The sequence below is a fragment of the Macrobrachium nipponense genome, chromosome 34 (genome assembly GCF_015104395.2).
Source record: "Macrobrachium nipponense isolate FS-2020 chromosome 34, ASM1510439v2, whole genome shotgun sequence".
Lineage (NCBI taxonomy): Eukaryota > Metazoa > Arthropoda > Malacostraca > Decapoda > Palaemonidae > Macrobrachium > Macrobrachium nipponense.
This window is the reverse complement of record NC_061095.1, coordinates 17,583,099-17,597,628: the sequence shown is the minus strand read 5'-3', so window position 1 is coordinate 17,597,628 and position 14,530 is coordinate 17,583,099. Positions and strand designations below refer to the sequence as shown.

At 39.4% G+C, this 14,530-nt stretch overlaps 1 protein-coding gene across 6 annotated transcripts in view; it reads left to right on the top strand.

The window, feature by feature from the left end:
• The window catches only part of LOC135207942 (protein kinase C-binding protein NELL2a-like), a 314,191-nt gene that overhangs the window by 35,036 nt on the left and 264,625 nt on the right, over window positions 1–14,530 (top strand). For 4 of the 6 annotated variants that reach the window (XR_010313086.1, XR_010313085.1, XM_064239915.1 and 1 more), the window contains exon 1: window positions 7,637–8,854. The exons of the other annotated variants lie outside the window; for them this stretch is intronic. Coding sequence is in view for 2 of the 4 variants with exons in the window: in XM_064239915.1 (XP_064095985.1) it covers window positions 8,755–8,854 (100 nt within the window). In the remaining 2 variants the exon portion in view is untranslated. Of the gene's footprint in view, window positions 1–7,636; window positions 8,855–14,530 lie in introns of those variants that run through there. 6 annotated transcript variants of the gene reach the window in all.

Genomic DNA, 14,530 nt, shown 5'->3' with positions numbered 1-14,530 from the left:
GCGAATATCGATCAGGCTGGGTACGGCTACGCCTAGCCCTTGCATTATTTTACTTTTTGGGGATACCAAGGGTATTTTAACGGTGGATGCGGATAGGGTTATTCAGTGTGATGTTAGGGGTTAAATGGAATGGATACAAAAGAAATTGAAATAAGTTTAAAAGGTTCACTCGGTGACCGGGTTAAATATTTAGGTGTGTTTCGCTTCGGATGAAGTAGGATTATTGACATTGCCAGAAAGTAGAAATTAAACCTTTAGTTTTTTATATCTAATACATTATCTTCGTCTACTGATATTAATATTGTTGGTCATTGGGTATGTTTTTACGTGGAAAATCACCTAGAAATATAATCTTCTTTTTTGATAGTTACGGTATAAATCCAAAAGTTTATTCGAATGACTTCTCTAAATTTATATATGCGCATCCCGAATATAACCTCTATCGCCTAATAAAACAAATACAACCTGATAAATTGTAACAAGTGCGGTCTTTACGTTAGTTTTTTTGTTCATTGCGTGAGTCACCGTGTGTGAAAGCAGTATTATCCTTAATACAAAATGTATCTCATTCACGATCGTTTGGGAGGTAATGATAAATGGATAACGGGATATTATTTTAAATATTTGAAAAGTTTAAATGTTCACATTGGAGGTCGGGGGTCAAACGTGCTATTACGTACAAGGAATGTCTCCGCATCTTGAACAACTAAGGTAAATGCATATTTTTTCTTTGTTTTTTATTTTTATATTACTCATTTACATTCTATTAAGGATATATTCTATATATGTATCATACACTTCAATCACATAACTTTTTTACTTATTTCAGGATGAGCTGTGAGAATCATTCGCCCATGAACGTCGGTGTTAAAAATTAAACTGCTAAGACGTCTTAGTCGTTTCCTCTTAAAACTGCTTTTTTCGCATATTCAGGTTAAAATAAGGATACACGAGGAAGTTATATTGGGATGCGTGCTGAGACGGTCTGACAGTGATTAGTGTATTGAATTTGTAAACTCTTTATGTGGTCAATAAATCCTTATGACTAATTATATAGGTGTTTTTTACTATGCCCTCATAATGCATTTGAAAGGAAAAACAGGGAAACGGAGAAAAAGAGTGCGTGTTTCTATGGAATCAGGAACTATTATTAAATAAATATACTAACATCGGTTTTTACATACCTTCACCGGGTTGCTCGTTTCCTTCAGTATGGGTGGTGGCGAAGTTGATCGGGGTGGGTTCCACTGTTGTGGCTGCCAGTGGTAGTTGTTGCATCTCCTGCTCACTTCTTCTTCTTCTTCTCCTGCTTCATGGTCATGACCCGTTTTCACCTTCCTAATAAATGAGTTTGGGGCTCCAACACCATAATAAGTAATGGTGTCTGACTTGAGTGGCTACTTCGTCTCGGCTGACAGTTCACTACTAGAGTTATTTCCCATATCTGAAAGGGAGGAATAATGACTGTTTTATATATTCCGCTTCTTCTCAACGGTTACATTATTTTATAAGAATATCTATTCCATATACAGATGATCTTATTGCTGTTTTTAATATTTACTATACTATATGTTCAAGTAAATGGAAAGTGTTTTTATATGCTACTTACTGAATAGTGACGGAGGGAAATGACGTTTTCGGTCAAGAGAGATACTTGTAGGGACGGAGGGTCGGTGTGTTGCACTTACTCTATACATTTGGGTAAGGAATAACATCAATTTTCTTTTCCCTTGTCAGTTGTATTTATGGTGTTCAGTTGGGAAGTAATAATCAGGTGTGACATATGGTGTTTCGATGAAGTATTGTATTCCAAAGGTGAAGTTCACGCCTTGTAGCGATAGAATTTATCCCCATTGGAGGAAAGATGTGAGTTTTAATGTATATATGAGTCATATGTGTGTGTGTGTGTGTGTGTGTGTGTGGACGGCCTTTGTCGTGAGGAAATGATAAGGCTTGTTTATTCGTGTCTGCGAGAAACATGACTGGAGTGATACTGATTTTGATAAAATGAGTCGTGTGTGGATGACCTTTGGCGTGAGGGAATGATAAGACTTGTTTATTCATGTAGTCTGAATCATTGCTGGGAGAGGCTTGATGCTTCGTCACAACAGGTTTGTAATCAGTGATTGTGATAAAGGGGTCTTGGGTAGGCGGGGCTTTCGTAGTTCATTATCTCTTGAAGGATTGTCACATCAAGACGTGAACTCATCGCCATGGCTTCATCAGCCTCCTCTTGCAAGTTAGTTTTCGGGAACTTGTCCGAAAATAAGTTCAGGAAGAGGAATATGTGTCTAGTAGTGGCCACTAACTGTGTGACATGCAGGAATTACGGTGTTGTGGCGGACGTCATTCGAGCTTATCCATATGCCGAATTGGCAGGTTTTCGATATTCTCGCACTGGTGCATCATATGCCTGTCTTCGTGATAGGGGTATTGAAGGGTCCGCCATTGTGAAAAGACCTGAAAATATCACATCTTGGGAATGCGACGAAGAAGTTGATCTACCCCCCACCATAGCTACCTTATTAAACAACAATACGGTATTTGGTGCCCCCATTGAAGATAATGAATACGCGCAAAAGAGCGTGGTTTATTCCAAAGATGAAGATCACGCCGATCGTTTGGGCAGAGATACCAAACAGATGAGGTTTTTTTAATCACTTTTTTTCTTCAGTCAAGAAATTGAAGGAAGAATTATTTAATCATCGTATGACTATGTCAAATATGTTATCTTTCCCGCTGGCATCGGTCAGAGCGACTGGTTAATACGACTTGGTTGAATCAATATTTACCTGTGTTAGCTACATTCAGTGATGAAATGAGCAAAATTGGTAAAATATGCTGCGTGGCTTATAATGAAAAAGAATTTAGCCCTGTTGGAGGAAAGGTGTGTGGAAGATTTATATATGAAAAACTTGTTAGGCTAAATTTAAAAGCTTTGAGGGTGTTAGATGAAACGTCGTCGTCTTCGATACACGGTCGTGAAAGTGCTGGGAGAAGATGTTTGTGGTAATATACTAAGGGCTGTATGTGAAGGAACAGGTTAGAAAATAATATAGTAGCCGTAGTATGTTTCGTTAAGTATTGTTTTTGAAAAAGCGAATGCGCATATTATCGCGTTCGTGTTTGTTACAGTTTTTTTCTAATGTAGTATTTGTATGTAATATAATTCATTCCCCTGTATTTAGGATTGGTAATAAATATAAATAACAATTCCGTCTGTAATTTGATTTTTTCAACCTCTTTCAAACTCGGTATAATAAATAAACAAAATTGAAATGTGTTACCTTTGTCCTTGTGTTCGCCACCCTAGATTATGAACTCCAAATACTATGAAAAATAAAATTTCACGTTGGCGTGAAGTCAGCTGGGCAATATGGCGATAAGGTCTCGTTTCTTCATAGTGTGTGTGTGTGCGTGATTCATCATCAGATAACATTGACTCTGATATGGTTATTGGGGGAGATATCACATGTGGATGAAGTCAGTCGCCAAATATCCTTTTATCATGATACTCTGAATATCTAAGCAGCTGTGTAATATATATTATAAAACAAAATGTACGGCTGAGAGAGAGAGGGAGGGAGGGAGGGAGAGAGAGTATATTCGCAATGTGCATATATAAATTTAGAGATTTTAATAGGAGTGATTGATGAGGTAAATGTCCCGGTTTACTTTTGAAACAATTCAAGGGGACATGAGTCGCAAAAAACAGTGAACTGAGTCTATTTGGGGTCGGGTGGGGTCAAGTTTTATTCCCGTAGAGTTTACGTGACATCACAGGGGTAGAAAAGTGGAGTCAATTTGGGGTGGGGTGGGGGGTTGAAATGTTGGTTTTTATTCCCTGAGAGTTATGTGACGTCACAGGGGGTAGGAAAGGTGGAGTCAATTTGGGTCATTGGTTGAAAGAATGGTTTTATTCCCAGAGAGTTATGTGACGTCACAGGGGTAGAATAGTGGAGTCAATTTGGGGTGAGGGGTTGAAATGTTGGGTTTTTTATTAGCGGAGAGTTACGTGACGTCCACAGGGGTAGGAAAGGTGGAGTCAATTTGGGGTGGGCGGGGGTTGAAAGAATGGTTTTATTCCCAGAGAGTTACGTGACGTCACAGTGGTAGAATAGTGGAGTCAATTTGGGGTGAGTGGGGTTGAAAATGTTGGTTTTTATTCCCGTAGAGTTACGTGACGTCCCACCGGGGGTAGGAAAGGGTGGAGTCAATTTGGGGTCAGGGGTTGAAAGAATGGTTTTATTCCCAGAGAGTTACGTGACGTCACAGGGTAGAATAGTGGAGTCAATTTGGGGTGAGGGGTTGAAATGTTGGTTTTTATTCCCGAGAGTTTACGTGACGTCACAGGGGGTAGGAAAGGTGGAGTCAATTTGGGGTGAGGGCTTGAAATGTCGGTTTTTATTCCCGGAGAGTTACGTGACGTCACAGGGGGTATGTCAGGGTTTGAAAAGAATGTTTTTTATTCCCTTAGAGTTACGTGACGTCACAGGGGGTAGGAAAGGTGGAGATCGATTTGGGGTTAGGGGAGGCCACGCCCCCCTAATATGAGCTCATGTACGTACATGAGCTTGTTACAAATGGAGTCAATTATGTTGGGTCAGGGGGTGGCCACGCCCCCCCAGAATAGTGGAGGGTTTGAAAGGATGGTTTTTATTCCCTTATAGTTATGTGACGTCACAGGGGTAGAGTGGAGTCGATTTGGGGTTAGGGGAGGCCACGCCCCCTAATATGAGCCCATGTACGTACATGAGGCTTGTAAGACAAATGGAGTCAATTTGGGTCAGGGGTGGCCACGCCCCCCAGAATAGTGGAGGTTGAAAGGATGGTTTTATTCCCTTATAGTTATGTGACGTCACAGGGGTAGAAAAGTGGAGTCTGATTTGGGTTATGGGAGGCCACGCCCCCCTAATTATGAGCTCATGTACGTACATGAGCTTGTAAGACAAATGGAGTCAATTATGAGCTCATGTAACGTACATGACTTATCATACATATGGAGTCAATTATGAGCTCATGTACGTACATGAGCTTATAATACAAATGGAGTCAATTTGGGGTCAGGGGTGCCACGCCCCCCAGAATAGTGGAGTCTATTGGGGTCAGGGTGCCACACCCCCCAGACAAGTGGAGTCTATATGGGGTCGGGGTGGCCACGCCCTTTTGGGGGTTTTTGGGGTTTGCCCCGCCCCTTTTTAGGCCTCACGTACGTACATGAGCCAATCAGAGGGGGGAGGGGGGTAGCCACGCCCCTTGGGGGGGTGGGGGGCGGGGCTAGAAAAGTGGAGTCTATATGGGGTCTTTTCCTCTACTGCTACCGAGGCTAGAGGGCTGCAAATTGGTATGTTGGTCATCTATACTCCAAATTGCAGCCGTCTAGCTTCAGTAGTTTTTATTTTATTTTAGGTTAAAGTTAGCCATGATAATTAAAGTTATTATTATAAAAAAAAATGTGCAAATGAAAACGGTGGATCATCTCTCAAGCTTAATTCTAAGAAGACAGAATTTCTTCTTGGTTAAAACTAGATTTTAGGGTATATTACAATCAGGGTATATGAAAATCTGGCGTCACAATCACAAGGATCATGGATGCCAGGAAACTGTGAAGGCTCCTTATCAAGAGGTTTGAAATAACACTTATTTACTATTTGGTTTAGTGAAAAAGACTACACTATTTACTATTATTTAGATGCTGTTTTTGTTTGTTTGTTTGTTTGTATGGTGTTTTTACGTTGCATGGAACCCGTGGTTATTCAGCAACGGGACCAACGGCTTTACGTGACTTCCGAACCACGTCGAGAGTGAACTTCTATCATCAGAAATACACATCTCTCACTCCTCAATGGAATGGCCGAGAATCGAACCCGCGACCACCGAGGTGAGAAGCAAACACCAAACCAACCACGCAACAGAGGCGCTAGATGCTGTTTTTATGGCACTTTAGATTAATCTATCTATTTTTTGAAAGAAATTAATTTGTGTTCTCATCTGCCGGAATTTCGTAACCTTTCACGTTTGTTGGTGCTAAATCTTGTATCATTTTCCATTTCGTGTTTTTTCTTTCATCCATTTCTTCGTCCAGGAATCCTATAACCTTCTCCATTTCAAAGGGCGTGTGTGAGCCTCATTTTCTCGTCGTCAGATAACTATCATGTTTGAACTCTTTTGGTAAAACGTATTTCGACAGAATTGCTAATGTGATACATTACCACCTTCTCTAGACTCTTAAAACCCAGGTAGACATTTCATTAATGTCTACAGGATGTTGTATGCCCACGGCTTCTTCTGGTGTTCCTTGTTGGTCACCTATCCAGGTAGTGACCCTTCCCCCGTGACGTTTTTAACCTCGATTTGACGTGATTTCATATTTAATGGGTTGCACGAATCACTGTTCAAAGGTATCTCTTGTTTGAATCTCTCTCTCTCTCTCTCTTATATTGCTGGTCTTCAAGCAATTGTAATATTTAATAAGCCTTTTATGATTCTGTTTTCAGTACAAATTTCCTGAATATTGTTTCATTAATCTCTCTCTCTCTCTCTGTGTGTGTATGTATGTATGTATGTATGTATGTATGTATGTATTACACTGCTATAACTGTACATTACTTCCATAGCTGAAATTCATTTAGTGAATTAGGTTGAGCAAATCCGTAGATTTAATCACAATTTTTTTTCCCCTCTTGTGAAATTGCTTAAAACGACTGATTGGCAAACTCCGTTTATTGTATGATATTCACTATTACAACCTTAGATTTCCAGTTGATAATTGATTGATTGAATCTAGGTCTTACCGTCATAATTATGCACCAGTTCTTTACCTGTAGTAATCTATACATGTGCACGTTTCATGATGGTTCTGGAGATCGACTTTGGATGCCGGAAGATACCGTTGCTGTCTTTTCACTTTTCAGTCTGCCATTATTTTTCTATTTGGGAGTTATTCCTTGTCGTTAAGTTCTCCCAGATTCTGGTATGTTGTTGCAGCTTCTTTACATCGAAAACAGTAGTTACAGCAGCTACAGTATAGCTCTGCAGTGGATGTTCTCACCCGGGGAGCGGAACATCTTATCTTCCCTGTATACAAGGTGCCATGCATGATAGTCGCATGATAGCCATGGATGTGTCGTCGTTTCCTTTAGCAGGTTCTTGTCGTTCGAACGCAAATCTGTCCTTCCCCAATGACAATCCGAGGTAACAGCTGAATCCAGGCCCTCGCAGACGACGAGACCTTCCAGTTCTCCGTCATTTCGTAGCGCTTTCGCGCCTCGTCATCGCCGTAGTCGAAAAAGTCGAAGCATTTTCTCCCCGTTTATGGACTAAAGGAAAACTGCTTGCATCCGCCTTCTCTCTGTACCAATATTGCGGGTGGCCGGTTGCCGGGCGTCGCGCACGCGCAAACCGTCCAGGGATCGAATCGCTGCCGATTTAGCCGTTGTTTACTAATATATCCGCTTTTGAATTTCGGTTTATATTCCCTGACCTCTCGTTAATGTTGATACAGGTGCCAGAGAAGCTTTTCATTCATTCGTATTGGCGTTGGAGGGAGGAGTGGGTGGTATTTGGTGAGCGAGATATGCGCAGTGGCGGCGTCTGGCATCCGAACGCACACGGGGAGGGGGTCAGTAACAGCGGTCTCCCGTCACCGTCTCCGTCAGAGCCGCCTGGGCTGTGGTCGCGTCGACAGTGAGGAGCGGCCGCAACCACACCCGGCTACAGCCGCCAAACCTCCCTGCCCTGAATGGCTCTACTACTACTACTTCTCCTCCACCGCCATGGAGAAAGTTATCCTTAAACTCCACTGTTTCGTGGCTCTGTCCAGGTTGCACTTCGGTTCGTTAATTACTGACGGACTCTAATTTAATTTTCCCTCCCCTCCCTCTCTCTCCCTTGCTCCTCGGCTCTTGCAAGTTTGTTGGAAAACTTTCACACCGAGAGTTGTGTACTGGAAGACCGTACGTTACGTATTTCACCTTCACCCTGCCTGGGCACACTCGGTGCACGAGTCAATTCCCCTCCCCCCTCCCCCTCCCCGTCTTTCAGTACTACACTTTTCATGAGAGAGTGAATTTGGTTTTGACCCGAGAGCAAGAGTCGAGATAGTACTAGTGTCACTGCAAACGCACGGGCTGTGAGTGAGAGTGATTTTTTTATTACTGAGAAAAATAAAAAAAAGAAATAAAAGAAGGAAAGATATATATTACATCAATATATAAAAACCCTCCGTGGATAGACTCACATACTTTTTTTCTCTTAATCGTCTATAAAAAAAAAAGTATGTCGAATACGTCTAGGAGGAGGAAGTGTTTTTATTAGAATTTAAGCGTCTCTTCGTAAGATCTTCATCGGCCGTGCGTGAATTGTTGCGATATAGAAATTGAATTGGGATAGTGTCGGCCTTTTTAATATTATCATAATTATAATTACTTGCACACGTGGACACAGCATTCAGAAGTGATAACCGCTGTCAATAGTCTCAGGCAAGTGTCATTTAAGTGAATACAGTCCAACTGTCATACTTGTGTGCGTTTTTTGTTTTTGTTTTTTTTGTTTTTAATTTATTGAATTCTTCGGGGCGCATCGCACGTGTGTGTGTCTCTGTGAGAAGCCGGGACGCCTGCAACTTTGCTTCTAGATATTGAGCGCGGGCGTAGGCCGTCCACGGGTGGGCGTGATGCCACTTCACGACCCCGCCCACCAGAACCCATCCACAGGTCGGGAGGAGATTCTGCGGGCGTGGTGAGCCAGGCCGCCATGACCTGGGTCAGGCCCCTCCAGGGCCTAAACCCCCCTCCCACTCCACCGTCTCTCTGGCTGCTCGTTCTGTTGATCTCTCCTGTGCTTTATACCCCAGGTAAGCAGCAGGCATGCTACGTTAGTACTATGCACACATTCGGGAGACCAGTCGATTCTCTCTCTCTCTCTCTCTCTCTCTCTCTCTCTCTCTGCCTGTGCTGCTACGCTATGCTGATTGATTGCAGCCTAATGTCAGTTTCATCAGTAATGCATGGTCAAATTTGCTGCTCTCTCTCTCTCTCTCTCTCTCTCTCTCTGAAAGCATGCCGAATACAGTCTCTTGCATCAGATTCGTCATATTTATGCTTAATACATCTGAATGATTCTTCTCTCTCTCTCTCTCTCTCTCTCTCTCTCTCTCTCTCTCTCTCTCTCTCAGAATGGCACTGTTCTGGAAGGGTACACTATATATATTCTTCTGATTGTATTGTTATAGGCTATTCATTTTTGTAAACGTTAGCCTTAGTAACTATAAAATCAGTATTGAGTTTCCTTACTCGTGTATGAACGGCCAAACCGTTGATTCAGTTATCTATGTATTCTTTTCATAGAAATGTGAATGCATTATTATATATACTCTTCATCTGTATAAATTATATCGCTTCCTGGCCTTTTGGTTAAGATCAGAGTGTAGTGATTGCAAAAGTATATTTCTTTTTACAACTTGATTTTCTCAAATAAAAGTATCTTGCTCAATTTAGCATAATTTTTTGCCCCAATTATTTCACTAGATTCTAAATCTCCTTCAGTTCTCAATCGTTAAACCAGTTAATCCAAAAGTATCTTAGTATTTTTAACATGGTTTTTGATAGTTCATTAAAACTTGTTTTTTCTTCATCTCGTAATCGGAAAACCAGATAGTCCAAAAGTATCTTACTATTCTTAGCACGATTTTTTGTCTCGAATAGTTCGCTAATCGTATATTTCCTTCATTTCTTAACCTGAAGACCGAAAATCGTATACTAGTGTTTCGAGCGCAATTTCTGCCTTAAATATTTCACCACGTCCTAAATCTCCAGGACCATCTCTTACTCGTAAAACCAGAACTAACCGTAAGAAACGGACGGAGAGGTATCAATAGGTTCTGGAATCTGAGGGAATGACATGGCAGGTTATTGCGTCAGCTTATTATTATCATAGAAGGCATTCCCCCGGCCTCTTTTTATTTATTTATTTATTTTTTTACCTGTCAAGGACGAAGGCCCTTGCTGTGCCTGATATTGGAGTCAGTCAATCGTTGTGTCTTGCTTGTTTTTTTTAATTTTGTTATATTTTTTTCTGGGGTTTTTCACACTTTATTATTGTCATATTATGTATTTATATATATGTGCATCTATTCGTTGGATCTTTTTATATCTTGTGTTGGGTTATACATGCATTATATATCACTATGTATATATATATATATATATATATATACGTATGTATATATTCGTCGTATAGTTTTAATTTTATTTTTCATGGGATTATTCATACGTGATGAATATCAGCTTATATATTCATTTATACGTGTTTATGTATGTGTATGTAAAGAGAGCGTATTATGTGTATGCTCGTTAGCCCTCTGTATGTCAGATTTGAGTGTATGTGTATGTGTATGTTTGTACAGTGTGTGTACCTAATGCATAATGTACCCCGACGGAATGAGTTTGTGATTGAAATTACAGTTTGCTCATTAAAAATGGATTGTTGTACCTTGGTCTCTGTAATTATTTGGATTACAGCAAAGTGTAATGTAATGCGTTTAGTTGGAGCAATTATATTTGACCTACTGCTCTTATGGTTGATTAAGGAAATGTAGATCCTGGAGAGAGAGAGAGAGTCGTAACTTCGACGTAATTATTTTCTATGATATTACAATTAAACGGTGTAATCTAACAGTGTTTAATCTCTCTCTCTCTCTCTCTCTCTCTCTCTCTCTCTCTCTCTCTCGCTATCTCTCGTCTCTCTCTCTCTCTCATCAAAAACTAGAGAGAGAGAGAGAGAGAGAGTGTGTCTTAACTTCGAAGTATTCATTTTCCAAGATGTTACAATTAAACAGTGTCATCTAACACAGTTTAACTCTCTCTCTCTCTCTCTCTCTCTCTCTCTCTCTCTCTCTCTCTCTCTCTCACACACAAAACGAGAGAGAGAGAAAGTGTCTTAACTTCGACGTGCATATTTTCCAAGATGTCACAACTAAACCGCGTCGGCTAACAGAGTTGATTTGCATATCTCTCTCTCTCTCTCTCTCTCTCTCTCTCTCTCTCTTCTCTCTCTCTCTCTCTCAAAACGACTTGATCACGGTACGAAATATCACAGTAGCTCACGTCAGCTTAGTAAGTCGGAGGAGGAATGTACAAATATGAGAACTTATGCAGCTGTAGCGAAGGTTTAAACAAAAAAATAAGTAAATTACTCCTTGGAGTTTGGTATTGATAGTCCGGATATTGTTAAGGGGCGGTTTTAAGCGGAGACTCGGAATTGTCTATAAAAAAGAGATTGTAAGATTTAGAAAGATATATAAAGTTGACGAAAATGTAAGTTTTAGGAAGATTCCAAGTCGTTCCAAGTCGACAAGAAACTGTATTTGCCTCTTGATGTATGCTTACGGGAATGTGTATAGGTCGGTAGATATCAGCTCTTTCAGTTTTCATACGTATACGTATAGCACATATACGTATATATGTATATATATTAATATATAATATAAAGCTATTGTAGTTTATAGTACAAGTGGGATGCGACTGAATATGTATACTTACTGATACCACCTTCATCCCCTGCAACACAGACACACACACATTCCAACTACAAACTAACATCTACCAATTACGTATTATACCAGTATATGGAGTGTCATGGCAGACGTTGCCCGTCTCGTACAAGATTACACGGAATAACGAGAGAAAATTCCGTTTATCCGACCTAGTTCATAATCTTTGCCTGGCTTCCCCCCTCCCCCACGGGGAGAGGGAAATCTCGTGTAATTCGTGTTTTCGTTAGCTTCGTAAAGTGTGTTGTGTGTATATGTATATGTATATATTATATATGTATAAATAAATTAACTAAAAAAAGGAAAGGAATGTCTTTCATGACTATAAGCCATATCTACCGGAAGGCAGAAGTATATATATATGTATATATACGATCTCGTGTCTACACTTCAACACGCCATCGTGTCATACTATGCTCACTGAGATGTTTGTCGTGCGATCTCCTGCAAGGCTGTGCAGACGTTGGGTTTGGCCCTCGGCTGGATGGGTGACCGGCTAGGAAGTCGCCGCGGGCATTTTTGGGACCTCAGCGGTAGGGTTGGCTGGCTGCCTGGCTAGCAGGTTCATCCCCAAAAGGGAGGACTTGGCTTGCTTATATAACCGGGAGGGGGATTAACTTTTATCGATCTGTTTCTCTCTGGGTGTTTATCTATCTATTTGTGCAAGAATGTGCAATACATTATATCTATCTATCTATCTATCTATCTATCATTTCTATCGATCTATAATATATATATATATATATATATATATATATATATATATATATATATATATATATACATGTATACATACATACACATACATATTATATAAGTGCAAATGCATATCCTTAATCTCGCCATTTATATTCTGTGCAGAACGGCTCGATTGTATGAGGATATAAATGTATTATATCCCGTTAAGCCTTATCGATTGCATTATCCGCGGCCAGTTGCACAGAGCTGCAATTGCTGCAATACGGCAAAGGTTTTTGGTGCCGCTAGGGCCCGGCCTATACTTCCTGCAATTGCTTTTTGCAACGTTCCGGGTCGTACGATTTTTTCTTTTTTTCTGCAAGCAGTCGCTGTTGCTGTTTTTGTCTTTATGTGGGATTTGTGTGTGTGTGTGTTTTAGTAGTTTTTTTTTGTATGTGGTTAGAAGACCCTCTCTCTCTCTCTCTCTCTCTCTCTCTCTCTCTCTCTCTCTCTCTCTCTCTCTCTCTCTCTCGTTCATCATAATTATCCAATGAATCTGTCTACTTGTGCGTGTAAAATGGTATGTTGTATGAATGCTTGCATGTATGACGTATGTATGCGTGAAGATTGGTATGTATATATTGTATGCATACATGCCTGAATATCATACAAACTCTCTTCCATATGCATTTAAAACTGAGCTTTCAGAAGATACATTAGCGTGGTTTTATGTAAATTTATTGACCATAAAGTAACTTTTTTTATGTCCAGAAATTTATGTCTGGAAGAGAATTGATTCGCCCACGCCTGTATTGCTGGTGACGTCATGTACTCTTAGGACAGTCTATTTTTTTTTTTTTATTAAATATGAAATAAGTTTTTTTATTAATATAAAATTCGAAAGCTTTTTTTTCCGTCAGAGGATAGCCTGGTCAGTTGTAGTATAGGTTTGTCAGAAGTTGAGGAAATTTAATTTGTCAGTTGTTATATAGCTATTTATGTCTGAAAAACTAGTATATTGAAGTTAAACATTTGTCAGTTTTTTTTTGGGGGGGGGGAAGGGCAAATATATATTTAGTCTGTTATGTGCCAGATAACTCCATGCAACGTAAAAACACCACAAAACAAACAAACAAGCCGTCAGACAACATGGAATTTTTTTTTTTATCAATTGCTGTACTATGTTAGAATTGCTAACATATTAAAGTTGGGAACTTGTAAGTTTTTTTGGCACATTTATTTAGTCGGTTATCTGTCGATTTTTTTTTTTTTTTTTTTTTTTTTTTTTTTTTTTTTTTTGATTTTTTTTTTTTTTTTTTTTTTTTTTTTTTTTTTTTAGCAAATTTACTTGCTATCTGTCAGAATTGCTAGCATGTTCAGGTTAGGAATTTGTCAGCTTTTTAATGGCAAGGTTATGTATTCAGTCGATATCTGTCAGAATTGCTAGGATGCTGTAGGTTGGCATTTGTCAGTTTTTCCAGAAAATTTATCTAATTGTTATCTGTCAGAAATACCAGCATGTTCTAGTTAGGAATATGTCAGTTTTTTTTTTTTTTAGTAAATTTCCATAGTTGATATCTGTCAGAATTGCTAGTATGTTGAAGTTAACTGTTTGTCAGTTTTTTAGGGTAAATTTTCTGTGTCAGCTGTTATCTGTCAGAAATGCTAGAAATATTTTGAGGTGTCAGAATGGCTAGGATGTTGAAGTTAGGAATTTGCTTTTTTTTTTTTTTCTCTAAAATCTTTCTTTTTTTACTTTTTTTAACTTATGTTCGCATTGTCTCACTGTGACCCATTGATTTTTTGGGACAAACTCGCGAATAGCATCACTGAAATCAGCCAGTACTAATTTGAAATAAATTTCTTGTTTCGAAAAGGATTTTTCTTAGGATTTTCCATAGTGCTAAATCCTCTCTTTAGTGGCATCTTTACGATTTTTTTTTTTTTTGGTTGCAGAAGAAACCTACTGAAAAATCCTCACAATAAGAAAAACTTAGGACTTTTTGTTTCTATTATTTTTTTTTTAAGTTTTTCGGAGTTTTTCTATTTTGTTTTGTTCACATTTTTCTTGGCCATTTTAGAGTTCCCCCTCTGCTTCTTGTGCAGTTCTTTACTTACATCTTTATCAGTTATTATGTCTTGTATTCTTCATACTGGATCTCTCTTTAGCATCGCTTCATCATCCTATCTTTATTCGCTTTTCTATTTACTACTTCCATCAAACATCGTCTCCTCATTTCAGTTCTTTATCAGCTTCTATGTCTTGCAATCTTCATACTGAAGCTTTCTCTTAGTCACTCA